This window comes from Martes martes (genome assembly GCF_963455335.1).
Source record: "Martes martes genome assembly, chromosome: 14".
NCBI lineage: Eukaryota > Metazoa > Chordata > Mammalia > Carnivora > Mustelidae > Martes > Martes martes.
The window spans coordinates 39,636,656-39,662,380 of record NC_137902.1 but is presented as its reverse complement, the minus strand read 5'-3'; the positions used below and the strand labels follow the sequence as shown (position 1 = coordinate 39,662,380).

At 35.2% G+C, this 25,725-nt stretch overlaps 1 protein-coding gene across 2 annotated transcripts in view; it reads right to left on the bottom strand.

The window, feature by feature from the left end:
- Positions 1 to 25,725, bottom strand: part of PARG (poly(ADP-ribose) glycohydrolase) — a 122,297-nt gene that overhangs the window by 41,467 nt on the left and 55,105 nt on the right. For both annotated transcript variants that reach the window (XM_080822882.1, XM_080822883.1), the window contains exons 9-12: positions 23,059 to 23,216; positions 13,325 to 13,404; positions 9,296 to 9,356; positions 4,707 to 4,782 (exon numbers count right to left, since the gene is read on the bottom strand). In XM_080822882.1, the coding sequence (XP_080679008.1) occupies positions 4,707 to 4,782; positions 9,296 to 9,356; positions 13,325 to 13,404; positions 23,059 to 23,216 (375 nt within the window). The remainder of the gene's footprint in view (positions 1 to 4,706; positions 4,783 to 9,295; positions 9,357 to 13,324; positions 13,405 to 23,058; positions 23,217 to 25,725) is intronic.

Sequence of the window (25,725 nt, the reverse complement as noted above, 5' to 3'; positions counted from 1 at the left end):
AACTTAATAACTGCCCTTTTTTGGGCAACCTTTTTCTTCTATGAAAGAATAAAGAGATGGAAATTTCATCCTAAATTCAGCTGCAAATCCCAAACTGTGTAAAATTACAAACTATTCTTTTAATATAGCTAAGGAAAAAAATGAAAACAGAAAACCTAGTTTAACAACAGAGACTCATAATTTGGCTACTGTTGATAATGCTGCTATAAACATCAGAGTACATGTTTAGAGCCCAAATGTCCATCAACTGATTAATGCATAGAGAAGAGTGGGGGTGTGTGTGTGTAGAAATAAACAAACTGGAATAGTACTCAGCCATAAAAAAGAATGAAATCTTGCCATTTGCAACAATGCAGATGGAGCTAGACAGTATTATGCTAAGTGAAATAAATCAGTCCTAAAAAGACCCATACCATATGATTTCACTCATGTGGAATCTAAGAAACAAAACAAATGATCACGGGGTGGGGGGGCACAAGAAAGACACAAACCAAGAAACTACAGAGCATAAACTGATGGTTACCAGAGGGGAGGTGGGAGGGGGAACAGATTTAATAGGTGGTAAGAGATTAAGGAATACACTTTTTCTAATAGTAATTACTAATTTACTAAATTACTAATTTAACTAAATGACTAATTTAGTTAAAAATTATGCATAAGCCTTCTGTGGAGTACTATTACTATAATGGGATCTCCAAGCTCCTATTAATAAAAATGAATTACACAATCCTCAAGAGAAAGCAAACTCAGCACTGTTTGTCTTAAATTTACTAAGCACTCCAATGTGGCTAAGCTATATGGAGCAACATGTAAGAAATGGTTTCCGGCTTTCCCTTATTCTATTCAAGGACCTAAGATTACACACATACACAACACCTTGTGTACATACATAGCTATAAACATGCAAAAAGAATTTAGTAAGTAATGTAAGAAAGGCTTATATACCATATAGAAAAAAATACTCCTGTGTCTCTCCTTTCCTCTTACACTACTACCACACTGACAACACTTCTGTCACCAGATGTATGGGTTTCCACACATCAAGAAATTCTGAAACACCAGTGAGGTGTCCTATAATTCAATTCAGTTCTAACATCATCTACCAGAAGTTCACATCACATACCACAAGGCTAAGGATTAAGTCCCACCAATACTGCCCCACTTCAGACACCAACTGTAGGTCCCACATTGTCAACCAAACTTCTAGTTGACCAGCTATAATTGGGGTTCCCATGACGTGCTCCTGTGGTTTGATATAACAGCTCAAAGAACTCAGGATAATACTTATGTTTACTGATTTATTAAAAAGGATATAATAAAGGATATAGATGAATACACAAATGAAGTGATACATATGGCATTGTAAGTGGGAAGAGGCATAGAGTTTCCATGCCTTTCTGGGCAAGGAACTTTCCTAGTACTTCCACATGTTTACCAACCTGGAAGCTCTTTGAATCCTGTACTTTTGGGGAGTTTTGTGGAAGCTTCATCACTTAGGCATGATCAATCATTAACTCAGTTTCTAGTCCCTCTCCCTTTCCCAGAAGATGGGGGTGGGGTAGAAAGTTCCAAACCTCTAATCATGGCTTAAATCTTTTTGGTGACCAGCCCCCATCCTGAAGCTATCCATGAGCTCACCAAGAGTCACCTCATTATAGCAAAAGACACTGCTATCGCCTAGGAAATTCCAAGGGACTTAGGAGCTCTGTTTCAGGAATCAGGGTCAAAGACCAAATATTAGAACAAAAGATGTTCTTAGTGCTCTTATCAGTTAGTATATTACTAGGGTTTTAGGAGCTCCGTACAAAGAACGAGGGGAAGAGACCAATATATATTTTTCCTATTATTTTACATAACCTTGAGACTATTGTCAAATATAAGATTTCTTAACATTGTTTGTGTCCTCTAAAGCAATTATGTCCTCTAAAGCAATTCAGACTACATGATAGTCTGAAGTCTGTTTTATAAAAGAGCAAAACAAGAATATGAATCTTTTGATATATAAAAATACATGTGAAAAGACAGAAATTAATAGAAGGTAAAGTAATCTTTCATTAGAGAAGAACTTGAAAACACTGAAAAATGACTGGACAAGTTCTGGAAATGAGTTATCACAGAGAACCATATATATTTTATACTCTGACATACCAAATCAACAATAAAAAAAGATTAATTCTTTGCCTTATATAGAAAAAATAATTTTGACTGAACTAGTCCGTTGATTAGAATTAGTTGCTTACAATGTATAAGGTCATTATACATTGGGTGATTTATGGCTTAAAATGTTCAGCAAAGATCAACTGAATATTGTGCTGGGAACCATGTGATACAAAGATGAGTATGACATGAGCCCTGACTTCAAAGCATCTGTAATCTAGATGAGATTCCAGCACATAAGCAGAATAAGATAATTATTAAAGAACCTACTAGATGTATTAGATCTTTCCCAAATAATATAATTAACTAAAATTGGAGCATGGGGACATGGCATTCAAACCAGATTTTGCTGACATTCAGGGAGAGGGAATAACTGCATAAGGACATGGGGAAAAAAACAATTGTACAGAGCTACATGCAGACAGTGTTAAGCAGATTATGGATGTCTGTCTGCAATGTAGAGTATGTGAAGGATTACAGTTGCTGATGAGGTATTCTGGGGTCAAGCAAAGTTTTACTTAATTTTGAAGGTTCTTAGAAAAATTCTAGGAAGAAAAGTTACAACTGGACTGGGTTTTAGAGAGATAATTCAGGCTAGAGTTTAAAGAATGAATTGGAAAGGAGTAAAATTAAAAGCAGAGAGGCTGGTTAGGTGACTACTGAATAGTTTAGATAAGCACTTACTAGGGCCTCAAAAAGGTCAATGGGGAAGAAAGTGAAGCAATGAGAGACCAAGAAACTAAAATGGACAGCACTTGAAAATCAAGAGACTAGCTAAGCATAGTAGAACTGTGAATACAAATGAGAAACAAACAAGGTTTGAGATCAGCGAAACTTAATTTTTACTGGAACAAGGTACATAACTAAAATTAAAAAATAAGTTCTATCCAACTATGTACAACTTGGTAATGACAAATGAAATACATTCAATGTGCATACATTTATTCATTCTTTGAATAAAAGGCCAAGATTTATTACTTGAAAGGTATCCATAGAAATAAATACATTATACTAAACTCAATATGCCTCTGAATGCAGGAGTCTTTTAGAAAATCAAACTTTCTACTACTTAAAAAAGTTCTTAGTAAAAGGCTCTCTATTACAGGTGAGAAACTTGTTCTAGTACAGAAAACAAGCATATGAGGGCTTCTTTATTTTTAGCTATTTTCCAACTCACTTTAAAGCTACTTGTTCAGATTACTCAGTTTCTGAATTATAACTTGATGAAAAGGGAGAAATGATAACAATCCTTAGAGAGGTTTTGTTGTTGTTGCCATTCAGCATAATGTAATTTATATGCTACACAAGGAGCTTTATAACATTGCAATACAATATTCCCCGATCTCCTGGGGATACATGGCATGGGTAGGGAGAATAATTAATAGAAGCCTTTATGGTATTCTTTTAATCTACTGAGGTTTCACATTTCATCTATAATATATTCCAGAAAAGTGGGAAGAATCTCAACCTTGAATGTTGCTAAATAATTCCTCGCTGAATTGTATTGTGATGAAAGGTCAGCATTCCTGTGGTGCTAACTAGCAGTAGCTTTGTTTATTTCATGTGTATTAAGACTCCCTTAGTTAAATCTAAGACTTTAATGTAGAAAAGAACGTCATCAAGATGGAAATGTGGGAAAAAAGTAACATTCATTTGAAACAAATTTTAAGCATATTTCAAAATTACTGTTTAAGAAAAAGTAACGATTAAATACAAATTTTAAAAAATTTTAAGTGCCAGACAAATATTAATTCAGTTATCTGTTTATGTTAACAGTATTTCTGTTTATAATATCAAAAAATTACTGGGAGAGAATGATTAAAACAAAATATGGTTTTCCCCTTTGAAGATTTTAGTTATGTCTTTTAAAAGGCCATTCTAAAAAGAATCTCAGTTTCATTAAGCACCGAGAGCATAAATACATCATAACTAGCCAAATGCAAATGAGTCTAGTCATTTTACAGTACACATTAAGTTATTCAAACAAGTTAGTCCATTCTCAGGAAACTGATCTAGCTTCTGACCCAATGTAAGCACCAAATAAGGATAAGAAAGTCCTCTTATCAGGTATCAGGAGAGAGGACCTTCTTATCAATCAGTTTTAGATGCCTGCCTCCTAAGACCTAAACAAGGTTGGTGGCAGAAAAACATTTCAAGCTGGTCATCATTTGGGGCAGAGCAAAGCCTTTAAAGAAAAAGAACAAAATTGCTTGGTGACGGCTTGTCAAGACCATACTCTGGGAACTTCCTCCACTGTCAATCTACATCAATGTCTGAACTAAGAGGCCTGATGTTGTCCAGATCTTAAGATATTCTGTCAAAGGCTTTTTAAAGAGGCGCATGTTAAGAAACAGTGCACACTGGCAAATAACAGTATTATCAAGGCTGTCAAAATGATCTGTTTGGCGTTTTTCTCCATTCTGCTATCATGCTTCTTTGCATTAAATCAGTTTAGGAGATAAAAAAAACAAGTTTTCATATTTCCTTTGCTGTCAGAAGCTTGACAAGACTAAGTCCCAAACACACACATACTGTTGTGATTCACCTACCTGTAGCATGCCTTGGCCATTTCCTTCTATGGTACCTTCGTAAGTGACATGCAATCGAGTCAGGGGTTTGTCACATCTACAATTTAAAAAGACAATTCTTTACTTTTAATGACAAGCATTTCACTATGGAAAAATGTGAAAATGTATGTAACTAGAGAAGAAATATTGAAACCATCCCAAATCTTAAAAGCCAGAAACAGATGCCTGGTTAACACTTTTTTTTTTTAAAGATTTTATTTATTTATTTGATAGAGAGTGAGAGAGAGAATGACAGGGGAGAAGGTCAGAGGGAGAAGCAGACTCCTCATGGAGCTGGGAGCCTGATGCGGGACTCGATCCTGGGATTCCGGGATCATGACCTGAGCTGAAGGCAGTCGCTTAACCAACTGAGGCACCCAGGCACCCCTGGTTAACATTTTTGATATAGATTCTCCCAAACTTTTTCTTATTCAAATATTAAATATACATATTTAAATTAAAACGGTATAACATCCTGTTTTGAAACCCATTTTTCTCCTACAAAATAACAGTGCCTCTACTTTAAGAATTGAAAAACTTCTCAAAATGTAAAATAAATTAAGATCTATGCAATTTTACTATTTTGCTAGAGTTGGCAACCTAAAGAAAAATTTGGCAATAAATCATATATGATATTGAGATGGGGTCTATTTCCACTAGTTTGGTAAACATGAGTGAATGTGATGGGGGTGTTTTGATGAATACACAGGCCACAGAAATCTGATCTATGGTATTTTTATATTAATAAAATTGATGAATGAAACCAGTATCTTTAAGTCATAATTATTTTCTTTCCCTTTCATTGACCAAGGTCACTGACATGCTACCCCAAAATGTGGCACAATGGGATATCAAATATTTTAAGCTGAATTAAGTTTGAGAAAATGGCAGAAGCAGAAGGGTCACTATGATCTCTTCCCCCACTCACAGTTCTTCCCACGTGTAATAAAACCTCATGTGCAAGATGCCCACCCTGTATTTGGAGGAAAGAAATATCCTTACCCAAAGAAAAAGGGATGCCAAGAATTCCAACAAATGGGCCTTGTGAAGTTTTCCCTGGGTAACTACAATTACCTCATAAATTGAGGACATGTCAAATTGCTCAGACATGTCCACTCTCCATTGAACCTAGCATAAAAGTATGTGGGTCTTTTTCTTTGGGCCTTCATTTCCTTAAGAAGGTTCTTGTGACATGTAAAACTTATATTAAATAAATGTGTGCTTTTTTCCTGTTAATCTTTGCCCTTTTAATTTTCAGACTCAGCCTGGGACCCTAGCTGGGTCAAGAAAAAACTTTTTCCTCCCTTACACTGTTTAACCTAGCTTACATTTTATTAAAAAACGAATTCCATTTTATTACTAGTATTTGATGATGATATTTTTCAAGTAACAGATTTTCCCCAATTACTTAATAAAAAATATAAATTAAGATAAAATATAACAGATGAGATCCAAATCCCTAACTTATATAAGGGTGGCATTCATTTTGGAGGGGAATTATGTATTTTTTAAAACAATTATATATCTTAAAAAATAATTTATCTGGAGAAGCACTATTACTGGGATTTACTTTCTTCCTGACTTCAATGAGTCCGAATACATTTCTGGGGAAGCTCCAATCCAACAGACTGACAGCCTTAACCAAGAGATTGACAGCCTTAAACAGAAGGCAATTCAGTATAGGTTCTAAGAGCTCCGTTTGCATTAACTCATGTAATCCTCACAACAACCCTATTAGTATCTCTTTTTACAGGCACAGAAAGCATTTAAGTAATCTTCCCAAGGCTAGAAAGCAACAAAGTAACAAGGATATGAAGCCAGATAGCCTAACAGTCCAAACTTCTAACCAGTATGCTATACCTTTAGAAAAATTACTTTCTAAATCTCTTCTAGAAAGTAGTGCCACAAGTTTGATCTTTTTGTAACTTCCTTTTTGTTTATTTTTTGATCCTACTTTCCTAGCCATTTTATGCTAAGGGAGACCACCCATAAAGATACTACTGAAAAGACAAAGAAGCATGATCCAGAAATCTCTAGTTTGTCAGTTACGACTTCAAAACAGAAATCCTGTCATCAACTATTCTTCATAACTGAAGCTGTGAAAGTATAGTACAATTCTCACTAAAATTATGAAATTGCTAGACACTTTTTAAAAAGCATCCTCCAACTTCCTGATTGGCCCCAGCAAATTTTTCATATCGTCACAATCAAAGACACAAATGATTGTGACTCTCTGTGATTACCTAAGGCCATGTAAGGTATTCACTCATAATCATTGGGTTAACTGTAACATGGCAGAAACTTGGAAATCCAAAAACCTTCTAACTTCCTGACACCCATTTAGTCCCTTACTCTTGGAAACACCAACAATCCTCATCTCTTCTTTATCCTCCCTGTCTAAATGAATACATGTTTCTGGTTCTGTGGTGTCTGGGAAAATGATTAATTACATTCTCCAACTTACTTACAAAGCAGCTAAAACAAAAAGAGGTCAATGAGACAAAAAAAAGTTTAAAAAGTTATCAAGTTAAATTGTGCCTATGAAAGTTAAGGGGAATATCTTGATCCTACTTAGGACAAAGTTATCTCACCTACAGCAGCCTTGCCAATCTTGGTGTTTTGATCTATCCCTTCTTTCCCAGATAGTAATGCACAACTGGATGTCCTTTCACATTAGTGCCAAATTAATGTCAGATGCAGAGCAGAGATCTGCAGCTGAATTAAAAACAAGGCCTTGGCATGATCTATAAAATCTATACCAAAGTGAAATGAACAAAACATCTGAATTCCTATCAGATACTAATAGAAAAGCTAAGAAAACCAATCTGTACTGTGGTCTGGGCAAATAAGAGCAGACTGTTACTTTCAGCTGTAGTTACCATATTTTAGAGGGACCAATGGCCTGGAGTGTATCAAGAACAAAAATAAAGGGTTTTTGAATCCATATCACATGTGAAACAGAAGAAATGAGTAAATTTAGTATGTGCCTGTGTGCACCGTTAGAAGTAGGGGTGGGTCCAGAAAGCATGATGATACATGAAGAAGACTGAATGTTAAAGAAAATCGGATTTATTTATTGTACCTCCAGAAGAAAGAACCAGGAATGGAAGAGACAGTGAGATTCTTTAGAGTATAGAGCTTCTTACTGAATACAAGTATCAGATAATAACTTGAGCAGCCAACATTGGGATACACTGAGGTGACAGTACATCACTGAAGCTGTCTGTCATATGTCACAGATATCATAGAGTTGATTGACATTTTTAGTAGACAGCTAGGCCAGATGATTTCCTGAGGTCCCTTTCATCTCTAATATGCCAAGACTCTAAAATACTATACATGTTCTCTTTCCTTCTGGCTCAATTTTTTGTTTTTATCTTCCACTTGTTTAATCTTCTACCCACTTCCCTCTACTAATAATCATCTCAGCCATGCAGTCAGACTCTATTGTTTGTTTTTCTTTCACCTCACAAATAAACATCTTTGATGAGTAAGAAACACCACAAGAAAGCCACTTAAGTAGAAGTGCTTCCTCAAGTTAACTCCCTTAAAAGTGAGTCCCTTTCATCATGAATTCCAAAGGAAACAATTACAAACTATGATAAAAATTATGAGAAAGTGAAACTGAGAGTTAACATAAATGCATATGCAAAATACACATTTAGTATGTTTGATCATGTCCTCATGTATGATGAAAAAGTTGATCTACTCTTCTTTAAGTGCTTTGGGTATCTGATCTAGATTAGAAAATGTATTAACTAGTTCAGGGCACAAAGGGACTTACAAATCTGAATAAACTCAGACTGGTTATTATTCTTCTGTTATTTGCAGGTAAATTAAAAAAAAAAAAAAAACCTCCAGTAAATTAGCAACCTCCACAAAATCTGCCAATAGTATATGTGAACAGCCAAACTTCAAAATTCTTATCATTCAGACAAACTCTAGGTAACTACTATTTACATTTTATTTTAATGAAGAAATTTCCCCCGATCTTGTCCTCCAGAACGAAAAGCCATGAAATACAAATATAGTAACCAAAAGAGTAGGGTAAGGATGAATATCAAATATTGGTGTTCTAGGGGCGCCTGGGTGGCTCAGTCAGTTAAACATCTGCCTTCAGCTCAGGTCATGATCCCGGTGTCCCTGGATGGAGACTCACATTGGGCTCCCCACTTGGCAAGGAGTCTGCTTCTCCCTCTCCCTCTGCCTGTGGCTCCCCCCTGCTTGTGCTTGCTCTCTCTCTCTCAAATCAATAAATAAAATCTTTAAAAAAATAAATATTGGTGTTTTAGTTAATATCAGTGCCTTCACACAAAACTAAATAGGACTTTGCTTCAGAAGAAAAAAAATAAGGCAAAGAGTAGAAATCAAAGGCTTATAGACTTTGATTCAGACAGCATGACCTTTCCAACAATGAGCGCTAACAATGGATCATTTATAGGAAACTCCCTAGCACTAGTGCAATTAAGAGGCTGGGAAACCATCTTTCCAGGAGCTGCAAAATAGAATCCTATTACGGTAAAAGAGTCCTTCTAATTCTAAAATTCCCGGATTATTTTTATTATTATTACCTTTCCCACTCTGGAAAATCTTCAAGACTCTGTCTTGTAAATGTCACCAAGCCAGTAGGTTCTAAAAAAGCAATAAATAAAGAAAAAACAAAACAAAACAAAACAAAAAAACACCCAAAAGAAGTTTGATTTTGGAAAGATTACATACATTCAGTAAAAAATGGGCCTAACAATGGTTATAAAACTAATTGGAAAAATACCAAGCCTAGTGTTAAAATACAACAGAAGACTGATTTAAAATAATATTACTCTTATAGTAGGAATTCTTTCTGTAAAATAGTAAGCCCTCATTAAAACACAAAACTATACAAACAGCACAATGGTACTTACTGGCAAAGTTTTCTAAACTGAATACATTTGTAAATAAGTCATTGAAAAAAAAGATACATTAATGAGTGTAGCTTATACAACAAAGACAAAACTGAATTTAATCTGTAGACTCCTCAAAGAAAGGTCTTAATCTTACAACTAAAGATTGGTGAATGTATAAACATTTACGCATTTTACAATAAAATAAAATGTCTGTGATTAAAAAAGAAAATTGTTGGCATGCCCTGCGGAGTTGACAAAGCTAAATCCAGGGCTTAGATGACATGCAATTGCTCTACTTACAAGGCATCTTAGCTGGAAGGAGGAATTACTGGGTTCTAAGAGGTTAGAGAAGAAAGATGACATAGTTTTTAAGGAGGAATAGATATGAGGGGATCAAAACGCAGTATATTTTAGAGGAAGGTGATCCTTTTTTGTTTGGTTTACTTTTTTTTTCCTAACTAGTGGCAAAGGCAACAAATAAATCAGTAGGCCAAAAGTAATTTGATTCAAATCAAAGAACAAACTAAAAAGGCCAGGCCACTTCTGTTTTCTTCTGTTAAAAAAAAAAAAAAAATGCAAGCAAGAAAGAGAAAAGCTATTAAGCAAAGAGAGATATGTCAGGAACTATTAGTGATAATGGTGGCAGAGACCCAATGAAAGCTTGACAACCATTTCATTCCTCTGGATGATTCCACATTTCTCTGTCACAAGCAGTAATAACACAAAAATCATATGGAATAATTAAAGTAGAACATTAATGGGTGACTTTTATTAATGTGGGTTATAAAATATGCTTAAGATTTCCTTAAGAAATTTCTCTAAGGCAAATAGATAATATATTTAAAACTTACACAAGATCAAACAACTCAAACACCAGAGAAGCAATTCCATTAATAAAAAATTAATGTCAATATCATCATTCAGTAACTTAACAGATAAGTAAGAATATTAAATGTCCTTCATATACTAAGAGGTCCCAAAAGAAATTCCTAAATGAGTATCACTAGCAAAGCCAGAAAAAAGGCAGAACATGGCTCTTTAGGTATAATTAAAACAAAAATACTTAGCATTCTTATCACCTTTCTTGCATAAAAAGGTAACTTTTACGCTAGAATAGGTTATTTTAGTTAATCAAGTATTTCCCTTAATAAAAGCATAAAACTGCATATGAATCATCAATTTTTAAATACTCCATCTATAAGATACTTTATCTAAAACTATACTAAAAATAATTCAGAAGGCCCTTGAAAATCTTTCAACCTCAAGATCCTCATTAAAAATATAAACATTTGAGGGGTGCCTGGGTGGCTCAGTGGGTTAAAGCCTCTGCCTTCGGCTCAGGTCATGATCTCAGGGTCCTGGGATTGAGCCCCACATCGGGCTCTCTGCTCAGCAGAGAGCCTGCTTCTTCCTCTCTCTTTCTCTGCCTGCCTCTCTGCCTACTTGTGATCTCTGTCTGTCAAATAAAAATAAAATAAAATAAAATAAAATAAAATAAAATAAAATAAAATAAACATTTGACAACACTGAAAAGTTGGTCTTGATGGAATTACATTTTATCAATTCTAAAAGGCACATTAACTTCTAAAACTGGGATATGTCTTTCACAATGGAAGGTATCTAGCCATTGCCACTGGTTTAGATTAAAGTTGAATTTTTCCAGAGAAGATGTGCATCTGCTTCTGCAGTCATCTGGGAGCACCATCAACCTGAGATCAGTGTGAATTAAATCCACTATTGCAGGCTTTTGTGATACTTTTGTGACACTGATAATATGACTGACTTCAGACTCCAAACTTGAGGCTTGTGGTTCAAATTCTCAGGGGAGGTTCTTTTGTTTCTTCTCTAGCCAGTGCCATGGTTGACATTGGTAGTTTCTTTGCTGTCCCTTTTTTTGCACAGGTTAATTTCTTATCTATCCTTAGATTGAAGGTACAGACCCTTGGTGTCTCAGCTTTGTAAAAGAGGTCTCCTATGACTCCCCATCCTCAATATTTTTTCCTTCTTAGTTGTACATAACATAATGACACTTTTTACCATCTACAATGTCCTAGATTTGATGAAATATTGTTCAAATAGGTTTCTGTAGTTTCTATTAAGTAGACTCCACGCCTCTTATATAAATTGATCATTAACTTGCAAACCTCTTTTATTCCACTGAGTATTTCCTCCTTAAGCCTGTAGCTTTACATCCTAAAAACTTACAACATGTGTTGCTATATTTCACAAAAAACTAAATTACCATGTACAATGAAAAAGCCAGAAAATAAATGTCTAATTATAATTTATCTTTTTCAGCCTAATTCCTAATACTTAGGATGGTTTATAAATTTCTAGTTGAAAAAAAATTAGCATTTTCCCTCAAAGCAAATAAAATTCTAAAACTTAGGCAAATTAGCTTTTAGAGAAGACATACTTGATTTGACTCTAAGGACAGAAAAATAAATTCTGAATTACTTAGGTATAATAATGGAATGCATTCTATTTAGCAAAACAAATTTAGAATAACAAAAAATGTACTCATCTTTCTAACAAATTATTACAAATTCTAATTTGGCTTTATGTCTCATAAACCCAAATCAGCCTTCATTTCCTTTATTATTTCATTCAGTACAGAGATCAAAACTAGAAATAAGTAAGATAAGAAATAAATAACCCTCTATCAAAGAAGCATGATTTATCTTTTAAATATCAACATTCGGAAAACTGATTCCTTTCCAAAACTCTAAAAAATGTTCAATAGCAATACCTGCAAAAATAAAAAAATGCTAAGTCTACTATAATGTGAAATTATATACTAAAGGAAGAATATGAGAAAACTGACCTTAAAATGAGTCAACAATGTGCTTTAAGACAATCTGACAACCTGAATGACCATAACTGAAAAGAACTCATTTCACTTGACCCGAGTTGATCTGCTCTAGTTAGCAAAAGCAAACTTTAAGATGTTCTGGTTTCCCTTATAATTGACTTGTAGGAAAGGCCACCCGCTGGTAATCATGTAACTTCTCACTTAATATTTAGAACTATCCTATGAGATAACTGATCATTATTCTTTTATTCTACCAACAAGGAAACTGAGGCTTAGAGGTGTTAAGAAACTTGTCTGTGGTCACCCAGCTCCTAGGGTAAGAGGAGCAATAATGATCTATTATTAGCTAGTAATAGTAACTTCCAGCACGGTTAGACATTTATCACCACTGCCTCAGGTTATGATTAGTTTCTGGAAAACAAGATGGTTAAGGTCCAACAGAAAAAGAAACATATAAACACTAAGTACAATACTGTTTTATAAGAATTCTACAAAGTGTGAAGGGATGAGGAAAAAAAAAGAGAGGGATGAGTAGGAAGGCAACACATAGATTGTCCTCTGTAAATAACTAATTGTTAATAATCAATGCCTCTTTAAGTAAAGAACACCCTAAACGTATTTCCTGGTCAATATACTTTCTTTTCAAAGTATTAATTTACTGTTTTTCATCCATGAAAACCTATCAAACCATGTTCTGCTGGTCTAACTTCAGAGTATATAAAACTCACACGTATTCATAGTATGCATTTAATGTATGTAACATGCATAAAATCTAGATTATAATACTGAATTATTTGGTTTGGGCAGGAAAGTGTAGTTGGAACACAAAATGCTTCTGACCTGCCACTTAATCTGAGCCATCTGCATCAGTGATAAAAACTGTATTAAGAATGAAAGGAATTTACTTTTCTCTGTGACTCTTCTAAAATAGCAGAAGAGTGTTTTAAGCTTCTCTGGTTTCCTTGATGAACGTCCTTCAAACAACCTGAAAAAGACCAAATAAAGAAAATAAAAAAGAGTGATCTCAAATGCCTTAATGATTCACAAACAACTAAATATATTGGTACCGAGTAAAGGAAGGCAATCCTATAATGACAGAGAACTGGAAAACCAGATTCCAACAGCATCTGGAGAAGACTAAAACCAACTAGAACCAGGCTTCTTAAAAGTTGTTCGAGTCAGATGGCACTCTCTAGCAACCACGTTTCTCCCATCTATCTTCCTCCAGGGAGAAGGCACCATCTGGCCCCCCAAAGTCAATTAAGCCAGTGAGTTAATGCTCAATCATTTTCCCAATGGCAAATACTAATAATTCATAATATTACTAGGTAGTTAAATGAATGAACAAAAATGGTACATGAAAAAAAATCCCCACAATTTTGTTGGGGGAGGGATGGTAATGGGTGGTTATGACACTGACAAGCAGGTATGACACAGTATTTAGGGACAGACCAATCTTTGGTAATTAAACAGATATACCCTTTGCACAGTAATCAAAACAATGTCTACTCATCTAGTTTTCAGCAACCTGGACTTGCACTACTTAATTTAGTCTTCTTTGAAATGACGTGGCATTGTTAACGGTAAAACATAATGCAATTTATCCTCAGGAAAGAAAAGCAGGGCTTTGGAAGCACATGACCTGAATAGGGAGTTCGCTAAAGAATTTCAAACACAAAAGCATGCTTTGGGCATAAGATCTAGCTTTCCAAAGGCATTTAAAAATTATAAAGAAATTCTGCAGCTATAAATGATGAGGAATTATTTATCGGCCTCTAGTCATATACTCTGACTTTACAACCAGAAACCCTTCAAGTAAAAGTTCACTTTAATAAGTGATGAAATGGGTACAATTTTTCATTATTAGAAAAGCAAGCTTATGTAACTATGCAGAGAGGGAAAAGTTAATTTCATGAGAAAATCCTATTGAGCAACTGAAACGAATTAGGGAAAGGGAAGGAAATGTAGATTTCAAATGATCCTGTTTTCAATAATCTGAAATTCTGTATTCAGGGTCAATTTCTGAGAAAACAGTTTATGTGAATACTTATTTCCTGAAAAGAGTACTAATGTCAGAAAATTTTAACCAAATTTAAAATTGAACTGACTTAAAAAATAAATAAAATAAAATTGAACTGATTTTTAAAAACAGTTTAAGAGTTCCTGTATGGGGTGTCTGGGTGGCTTGCTTGGTTAAGTGTCCGACTCTTGATTTCAGCTCAGGTCACGATCTCAGGGTTGTGACATCAAGCCCTGAGTTGGCTCTGCGCTGGGCATGGAGTCTGCTTAAGATTCTCTCTCTCCCTCTGCCCCACACCTCTTAAAAAAGAGACGCTGTATGGTCATTTTTACTCATTTAAAAGAACTTACTTTTCTAAAATGTTTATTACAAATACTCTTAAAATCCACTGCCTGCTGAAAGAAAGGATCTTTGAGAGCACAGGTTTCAGCTTGGTTTCTTATGTAATATGTCAACCAGGATAGAGTTTATTTAAATCAAAATGATAGTCAAAATGAAGAAGCCACCTGGTAGTTTAATTAAACATCCAGTATCAAATAAATGTGATTTACTAAATGAATATCTTGGGAACCACTGCAAAATCCCTTTCTAGGTTTACTACTTAGTAGAGGGAAACAGTATGAATATAAAGGCAGCCATCACCTTTTCTTAGAGATGAACTGATATACTACATAATCCAAGTAAAGTTCCTCTTCCACAGAACTACTGTGTAGTAAGGAAAAAAGTAGTTGTTATCCTTAAGAAATAATTCTCCCCAAAATAAAAAGTGTCCCTGCCTTGTATTTGTGGTCAGCTGTTTGTAAAATCACATTGAAGTTCACGTATTTCATAACCACGATGACAAATTAGTAAGCCTAAGAGCCTCTTGGGACTGTAGATTTATTACCCTAGCAATATTGACTTTCCTGGAAGATTATATGGCAGTTATTATCACCTACTACAAATGAGCACCCATTGTTTATCTTGTAGGTCCTAACCTTATCAGTACAAAGTCAAGCAGAATCTCAAGGTATTGTTTATTTGTCGCTCCAAGCCTAATTTCAAATCGTTGTGTAACCAAGTATGCTTTCCCATCTTCCTGATGGAGCAGGAAGTGCCATGTAAGGTGGGAGGAATAAGAGACAGGAAGGAACCAAAAAAATCAGGGAAGATGAAGCAGGTTTAAAACCCTTGCATGAAGTCTAAAATTCCACAACAGTGAAGTCTGAAAGTACTATGCATAGCCACCCAAATCAAATCAATTATCCTCGTGGGAAAACTACATAAAAACACAGTAACAACATGAGTGAATATCACCAGAATAACATACTATCTGAGAGACAGCATCTAGGGGGAGGAAGAAGACAAAGAGACCGAGAAATGAGCTCCAAGAAAGGAGAGGGACAAAAAGATGAGGCTGAGGGGCACCTGGGTGGCTCAGTGGGTTAAGCTTCTGCCTTCAGTTTAGGTCATAATCTCAGGGTCCTGGGATCGAGCCCCACATCGGGCTCTCTGCTCAACAGGGAGCCTGCTTCCGCACCGCCCCCCCACCTCTCTGCCTACTTGCGATATCTGTCTGTCAAATAAATAAATAAAATCTAAAAAAAAAAAAAAAAAAAGATGAGGCTGAGAAGTCAGAGAGAGAGACTAACAGAGATGGGGCTGGAGAGAGAGGGAAGGAAGAGACAGAAATGCACACAGAGAGTAAGTCAACCAGAAATAGAGACTCAGAGAGTGAAAGCTTGTAATAATCAAGCACCATGAAATTTTTTAACTTCTCAGCAATTTTTTTAAAAAGATTTATTTATTTGACAGACAGAGATCACAAGTAGGCAGAGAGGTGGTGGGGGTGGGAGGGAGGGAAGCAGGCTCCCTGCTGAGCAGAGAGCCCAATACGGGGCTTGATCCCAGGACCCTTGGATCATGACCTGAGCTGAAGGCAGAGGCTTTTTTTTTTTTTTTAAAGATTTTATTTATTTATTTGACAGACAGAGATCAGAAGTAGGCAGAGAGGCAGGCAGAGAGAGAGGAAGGGAAGCAGGCTCCCCACTGAGCAGAGAGCCCAACGCGGGGCTCGATCCCAGGACCCTGGGATCATGACCTGAGCCGGAGGCAGAGGCTTTAACCCACTGAGCCACCCAGGTGCCCTCAACAATTTTTCTTTTTTAATTTAGGTTTTCAAGTGCTGGGTGTGTATATTCAAAGGCCTATTTTGAGTCAGCAGGTATGCATATGACCATGCACATAAACTAGACCACAATAACCCCTCTGCATATATGAAGGACATTTTGGCATTTAAATGAGTATTAGAGAGTATTTTAAAAAGCAAACAGAAAAAGCCAGTCAGGCAACCTTGCTTTTGTTCTAAACAAAACTTTTTATTTTCAAGGAAATAAGTCAATTAAGGGTCAGATACTTATTAACTGATGTTTTTCTTTCCTTACATATAAAGAAAATCATAGTTTAATAAAATCTTTCCCTGGATAGAATATTGGTAACATTACTGGAATTGAATTCTAGGCACACACACACACCCTCATGTGATTTCAAGTTAAGGATTAATTCCATTAGTACACAGTAAATCAAACTCAAAGCACTGCAACCTCCACTTTAAAATAGATGCAAATGATAATCTGGAACCTAGCCACAAAGTCATTCTTGGCTCTTCTGTGAAGCAATCTGCCATATGGCCCCAACAGCACTTTCAATCCAGGGAAGAGGCAGATGTAAAAGCCTCCTGGGCTGACCACTGCTGCAACCCACAATTAATCTCTGACCATCAGTTTCTAAGCAATCTCAGAAGCATCAATGTTAATCACATTGGAAGCCTTTATATGAATGTTTAGGCCCTGAAAGGCAAGCAGGGGAAAAGGTCAGGGGTATTTAACATAACTAAGCAGAGCTGGAAGAACACAACAATAAATAAAAACAGGAAGACTTATTCAATTTATTGACGTCAGCCTTCCACCACATACTCTTAACCATTTTTCTTATTCAATCAACTAGCTAGCCATATCCCTTCTGAGGCTAACTACACTCACATACACACACAACTCCCAACTGCCAGAACTATCATCATAAATAGCAACTAGGCAAAAAAGATAACACCACCACAACAAAATGCTCCATAATCAGTTTATCAAATGGCTCATCAAATTAGGTACTTGATCTTTCATAAGTCACATGAAAAAGGGGAACTTTTGGTTGTTTTCCACTTCTGGAGCACACTCAGAGCATTTTGCTCAAGAGAAAGTAAGACATAATAAATGAGCACTGAGTGTGAACAGAAGACAGTATCCAGGTCCCAGTTCTGCTGACAAGTCATTTACTCTCACTAAACCTATCAGTACAGAGGTTTCCCTACCTAGAAACTACCATTGATAGAATCAAAGCAAACTGTCAATAGACAGCATCAGTGATCATATATAGTCATCATTCCTGGTGGGGTTTTTTTGTTTTTTGGGTTTTTTTGCTAGTTTAGGCTTATTAAATACATACCATCTCAGTGCAGCCAAGTGCTGACATCCTGGCTGCTAGGATTCCCTAAAACAATTGTAGAGACTACCACAGGCTTTACTTGCACTTAATTAATTTTCAACATTCTGGTGACCAAAAGAATATCCATCAACCAGAAGACAGGAATATGCTTGTATTCAAATTTTCAATAGATTAAGCTCTCATTTGGTGAAAATGTTATTGGGATACTATGAGTTTAAATCCTTTCATGGTCACTCTGGACTGACAAATGACTTTCATTTTACAGACTGAGAATTATTTCTAAGGATAGTTTTAGTTTCTGATTAGCTATGATGTAAGAAGTATTAACCTAATTAACCTGAATAATTATTCAAACGGAGGCCGGATAGCGGAATGGTTAAGGGACACCGCTTCTAGAGGAATACTTTATTCTGAGTTTGAATCCCAGTTATATCAGCTAACTTAGGGAAGTAACCTACCCTCTCTAAGCCTCCATCTCCTCATCGAAAAATGAAAAAAACAATACCTAATTTATAAATTTGATCTATTAGGTAAAAAAATAACAGCATGGTGACTGATACATAGCAAGTACTTAATAAACATTAGGTATTGTTATTAAGAATTCTCATGCAAAAAAAAATTCTCATGCCCAGCAAAGAAATCAACATTCATTTACATAAAATGCTTACATTGTTCAAATCCATATTCCCTTCATTAAGAGAAATAGCTCAGCCTCTTTTCCCGTCAAACCTAACATGCTGACGTTCAGAGCCAACCAGCTCAAATTTCAGAATAAATGACCCTGCACAATGAAAAAGATAAATACAAGCCTTTGCCAAAAGTTCCAGTATTCCTCTGTCAGAAGTTTAGCTGAAAACCAATGATGCTTTAAAATGAACACATGTGGGGTTGCTTGGGTGGCTCAGCTGGTTAACCGTCTGCCTGTGGCTCATGTCATGATCCCAGGGTACCGGGATGGAGTCCCACATCAGGCTCCTTGCTCAGTGGGGAGTCAGCTTCTCCCTCTTCTTGTGCTCCCCCTACTTGTGCTCTCTTTCTTACTCATTCACTCTATCTCAAATAATAAAATCTTAAAAATAAAATAAATAAAATTAACACACCTTTAAATTGATATAAAGCCTGGTAATTGTGGCAGGAAATGGGAAGTCACAAAAGCCAAGGCTTCCTAAGACTACTGTCACCCATTCCAAACCTGAGGTCTACTTTACTATTGAGAAAAGAATGCTGTCAATGCAGCAGGGGCCCAGCCTTTAGAGGACCCTGTGGACTTGTTTCTCTTACATGCTGAATGGACAGTGATGGGGAAGGGGAGGTTATGATACTGTGTCTATGGGGCTATAGTTAGGAAGGAAGAAGCTAGCTGTTTAAGAAAGGCTCAAAAAATTTGTAGGAGTCCAACCTCAAAATCAAATTACAAAAATCATCCACTCTTCATATTAACTTTGTCTTCTGCTCCATTTCTGATGATTGACTTATAACTATTTTTCTTCTGATTATAAAAGTAATATGTTTATTATAAAAAATTTCAAAAATATAGAAAAGGATGAAATAAAAGCATTAAATATGTTTATCTTACTACCCAATGGTAATCACACTTTTATTCATTTTCTTGTCAGTCCATTTCCATGCTCATACATGTACTAATGTGAACACAAAGATATAATTAACAGACACAGATATTTTAACATAATTGAGATATTTTACATATAACTTTTTAATCCTTATTAAAGACTACAATTGCTAATTCTTTTTTTTTTAAGATTTTATTCATTTATTTGTTTGTTTGTTTATTTGAAAGAAAGAGAACAAGGGGAGGAGCAGAGGGAGAGGGATACACAGACTCTATGCTGAGTGTGGAGTCAGGCATGGAGCGTGATCCCAGGATCCTGAGATCACAACCTGAGCCGAACTCAAGAGTCAGATGCTCCAGCTCAACTAGTTGAGCCACCCAGGCACCCCTACAATTGCTATTTCTAATCATGCTTAACCTTCTGCTCCCTTTCTGTGCTTTTTCTTATTTTAACCCATAAGGTTATGTATATTTGTAGTTATCCACAGAGAGCTTTTAGCTTTTCTAAGAAAAGGGCTATAAATATTTAACCAAGATATCAGACTAAAGTGATTTGTGAAGAGTTTAAACACCAAATTCTTTTTTTTTTCCCTTTAAGTAAACTCTACACCCAACATGGGGCTGAAACTCACCATCCCAAGATTAAGACTAGCGTGCTCTACCAACTTAGCCACCGAGGTGCCCCTAAATACTGAATTCTTCACGGGTGAAACTTAACATCTACAATTTGTTTAAAAAAAATTTTTTTTTAAAGTGGGGTTGGATAGGTGAAAACAGAGCAAAATAAAAAATTCTGTTAAGTACTGAAGATGGATAAACATGGGTTCACAATACTGTTTACTTTTTAGTATGTTTGAAAATATCCTTAACAGTTTTAAAAGTAACTTTTTTGGGAAAAGATTGGCTCTCTGATATAACCTTAACTTAGTAAGAGAATGCACAATTCTAATCTAAAAAATAAATTTAAGAGGTCTATAATTAAATCAAATAATCAATCTGAGAAAGCTTGGATCTAAGACATCAAAGGTTTATCTGAGGGACCATCAAGATACAAGCACTAGCGACTACTCATCCCATAGAAACAAACTGTAAGTGGCCATGGAAACCCTAATTCTAAAGCATTATTTTTTTAAGTAAAAATATATTTATTTATGTATTTATGTATTTATTTATTTTTATTAACATATAATGTATTATTTGCTTCAGGGGTACTTGTCTGTGAATCATCAGCCTTACACAATTCACAGCACTCATCATAGCACATACCCTCCCCAATGAATTCTAAGGCATTATTAATTAGAGCTACTGCTTACCAAAACCCAAAACCAACACTCATTTTTAATTTTTTTTAAATTTAAAATTTTAAAATTTATAGTATCCCTGGTGATCCTGGAGCTGATCAAACATTTATTCCAAATAAACAGAAAGACTATTTACTCTACAGAGATCCTTATTATTAATATAACTAATATTCTTCATGGAAACAGATAATTACATTTCTATAAAATTAAATTTCCACTGTTTACTTACATACAAAATTTGACCATTTCCTTTCTATACTAAAAAAAAAAAAAAACAAAAAAACAAACCCTGCAGGAGATGCATAGCCCTTAACTATGAACAGAAAAAAATTCTTAAACAATTTCTCAAATAAGCCAAAAAATTATAGTTAATAAAGAGGTTCGTTACACAATTACAATTGTAGATATACCAATGTTCTTTGTTTTCTCTCAGTCCTATCCCAAATACTAAAGAAATCAAAGGCAAAAACTTGAATTATATATTGCTTAAAAATCAAACATTTCCTAATTCCTATGGATAAGATGCAGTTTGAAAAATAAAGAACAGTAGACTAAGAACTAAGGGTCTAAGTTTTCATCCTAGCACTCTGCCACTAATCAATTTCTCAAGTACTTCATCTGTAAAACTTATTTTCATCCATTCGATGTAGATCTACTAAAGGCCTATTATGCATGAAACTTAATGAAAGATAAGACCCCTGTCCCCACTGATGGGGTGCCTGGGTGGCTCAGTCAGCCAAATGTCCAACTCTTGATTTTGGCTCAGGTCACAATCTCAGTGTTGTGAGAGATCGAGCACCACGTTAGGCTCAACACTCAAGAGGGAGTCTGCTTGAGATTCTCTCTCTCCCTCTGCCCATCACCCAGCTCTCTCTCTCTCTTTTCAAATAAATCTAAAAAAAAAAAAAAAAATCCCTGTCCCCACTGAAAGGATGAAACAAGCAACTGTAACAAAGTAGTGCAGGTGGTACAGTAGGAAAAGTAGAGAACGCTGAAGGCACGTGCCTGGTTGTACCCCAGATGCCTCCTTTCACCCACTCACCAATCAAGTCTGTCACTATCACAATGACTTGCCCTTCAAACTTCACCATATCTCCACCATGACCACTACATGATCCCAGCTATCATCCTTTCCTTTCTGGTGTATTGCAATAGCCTCTCCAACTGGGTAAACTCATTGTACCATGGTCCTTCTCCACTCAGTACCCACACTGTAGTCAGAATAAACTTTTGAAAATGCTAATCTGATCAAATACATCAGCTTCCTCCTCCCCCCATACCAAATCCTTTAATGAGTTTCTATTGCCTTAGGAAGGCCTAGTAGGCACAGCAGGATTGCCTACTGGCCCCCACCTCCTTCTGCAACTTGTCCTCTCTCTGTGTGCTGCATCCACACCGGTCTTCTCTCAGTCCCTGGGGATATCATGTCCTTTTTACCACAGTGCCTTTGTACATGCTGTACCCCCTGCCTAGAATGTAATCATCTCTCCTTTTCTCCTTGGTAAAAACTTCTACTCACCCCTTCATACTTAGTTCAAAAGTTATTTCTTCAAGAAAGGTTTCCTTTATTAAACTATATCCTTTCTAATAAAGTATCATAATGTTATATACCTCTCCTTGATGTAACAGAGGTACACACAGACCTTCATAGGAACCCAAAGGAGTAGCAAACCTATCCTGACAGGATCAGAGCTATCAAAAGCAGTGATACATGAACTGATGCTTGAAGAAGGTATAAAATTGTGGATGAAAGAAAGGCAGAGAAGTCAGAAACTGGTTCATCCCTTCTCTTGTAACCCTCAAGGCACTTAACAAACTGTGGAGAATACTGTAATTGCTCACTGTATGTTTGAACTAAATGACTAAATACTATTCTCTTAAAACATACTTAGCTTTAACAGACTGACTCAGAATTAGATTAACAACATTTTCCTCACAATCAAAGAGAATATAGTATAAAATGGATATCTCTTGCTGGGATTTTAAATAAATTCTCTTACACAGATGACATTATTTTTCATTGTTTCTCCACTCCTTCTTAGTGTTAATAATGGAGAGTAACCATATAATAACAAAGATTTTCATTGAATTTTAATTATCTTGCCTGCAAAATGGCAAAAATACCACTTAACTCACTGCATTATAAAGATTAAATTAGATAATCTGACATAAAATGTTTGGCCTATGGCAAATCCCTGGACAAATATTAAATATTAGTTCCTTCCCCCCTTCTCTATTTCACTTTTAAAGAGGTGTTCTCTGAAAACATACCGATTGAAGTTAATGTCTGGGTAGCTAGAATACTCAGATTTCATCTTAGCATTTCGCCGTGGAAATGTGCAGAAGAAAGCATTAGCTAAAAGACTGGCAATCTGTTCCTGTGACATTGTGATGGAATGATTCATCTTCTGTTTCAGGAGCGGTATTGGCTGATAGAGGAAACAAAATATACAGACAAGAAGAACAATAATTAGTTTAGCAATTTTAAAAGCAGAGGCACCAAATTGCATTTGCTAAATTAAGGCAGGAATAATTTCAGGCCACTCTTGAATCCGTAAATCAGCAGTACTGTTGAAGTCAAGGGCAGTTCATCAAGGATGATTGGAAAAGGGTACTTGTTTGACAAACTGCAGATTTCTAATCAATAATAATGACAGTGAAGAGAACACAAAATGTTACTTATTAGCGGAAAACAAGATTGCTTTAGCAAGTAGGAAATAAAAACACATTATCCATGTAATGAAAAATTTAAACAAAAGATGAAACAAAAAAATGCAACATTGAGTTTAGCTATTATTACATATGCTAAATTTTACTTTCACTTATATTTATAATTGCCAGATGGAGCAATTTTTCTATTTTAGTCCTAAATAAAATGATCTAAGGAAAATAATTCAATAAATAAGTTTTTCCTTCTAATTCTGAATTACACTTTACTTTGACAATTTCTTTATGAGACCTAAATCTAATTTTATTAAAACAATTAATAGGACAGGTGTATACAGACTTATGTTTAACTTGTAAGAAGATAGGCACTTCCTACATACTCATTTTAAGCCAAGGAAGACACAGGTCATTTTCCCTTCAAAGTTTTTATGATGGAAATGTCTTCTAGTTGTACCAAATCCAAATTCATTGACCTTTTCTTTTCAGTATAATCCATGGACCTAACTATTATGTTCAGTTGGTCTTATTGTATTTTAAATGTTTAAACTATATGTTTTCAAAGTCATGATGGTAAAGTCAAGTTTATATATCAGTTGTAAAGTTTTTAAAATGCTCCAACATAATGTTTAAGATGCTTTTCCTTCTACTTTTCGGTTAGACACTGAAGTAAGAATCCTGGATATCTGCATTTATTTCAAACCAGTATACAAAGACAACTGTCCTGATCATATCTAAGGAATTAACACCAAAAATGAAACTGAGGAAAGGCAGGCAAGACAAATTGAAACTGCAATAATAGAACAATTTTTTTCTAAGTAACAGAAAATGTACATCAGTGCTAGAATAAAAATTTGCTAGAAAAAGAAAAGGTTAAATTTGCAGTTCAACTATTTTCCTTGGGAAAATACAAAGATAAACTAACAAGGGAAATGGAAAGAATCACTATAATATCCAAAATTTTCTCCTTTTAGGCCTTAGCAATTACCATTTCTAAGAAAGAGGAAAAAGAGAGGTCATATGGGTTTCTATTTCCATCCTATACACTTATTTACAACTCAGCAATGAGTTTAGAAAATGTAACAATGTATCAATGGCTTTAAGCAAACTGTTACTTAGTTTTTAAAAATGGGCTTTTAACTACAATTTACCAACTTATCCATAAAAATGACTTTAAAAAGTAATGGTGATACTTTAGGCTTACTGAACAATAAACACAAACATCTCTTAACCCCCAAATAACAAAACAGTACAATTTTAAATACAGTAATTGATTTCTATTTTCTTGGAGGAGGAATGTCTGAAAGCTCAACATTTGGGGAGAACTAGAAAGTGTGAATCTTTTAAGTGTTCAGCTAGATAAAATAAGAGACTGACTGATTTAATACGAACCAAGATCTTTCAAAAAGTTAATCTCAAAAATCTGCTTCCTTCCTTTAATTTGCTTTTTATAAATCTAAAATTTACCTTTTGGGTTTGGCCTAGAGAATGTTAATGTGATAAATCATTAAATAACCATATATGCAATTCAACTTGCCAAAGATACATTGTGATATCAAAGTAAAGTGTTAACTTTCACAGCAGAGATTTACTTTTCAGTAGAGTAGAAAGCCCAGACTTAAAATGTTCTCCCCATTAATACATGAATAGAAGAACAAAATTGTTTTTAGCCAGGCCAAAATGTTGGGGAGCCACAAGTCCAATTTTGTTTTACCAAGTGCCTTGTTAGAACTTATAAATTTAGATGTTTTTGAATATGTATCTCATTACATAAAATATGGAAATGCTCTTCTTGCCTAAGTGCAAGGGGAAGAGAAGATTAAGTGATTCATGTCTAAAGGCTATATACTACCAATTATGAACTACATGTTAAATTAAAAGATCATTTAATTAAGCACATGGAACTTGAGGTCACAAAGAGGATTTCCCTTCAAGAAGGATATAATATAGTAGGGGGAGATATATAAAGATAAAAATCACAAAATAATGTTCTAAGTGTGACTTGAGTGTCATAGGAGGGGTTAACTTTGGCTAGGAGAGGTAGGGAAGGCTTCGCAGGAGACAAAAGTTAAGCACACCCTAAAAGATAGTAAGGGATTTTACTAGGTAAGGAAAAAAGCAATGAGAAAAAGGAAAAAGAGTGAACATGACACATAAGCAAGCCAAAAAAACTTCCAACATAAATAAGGAGTATTAATATGTATTTTCCCTGCCCAATAGAAAACTTATTTCAGATACAATGCATTAATGATGTGAAATTAAAGTTACATAAAA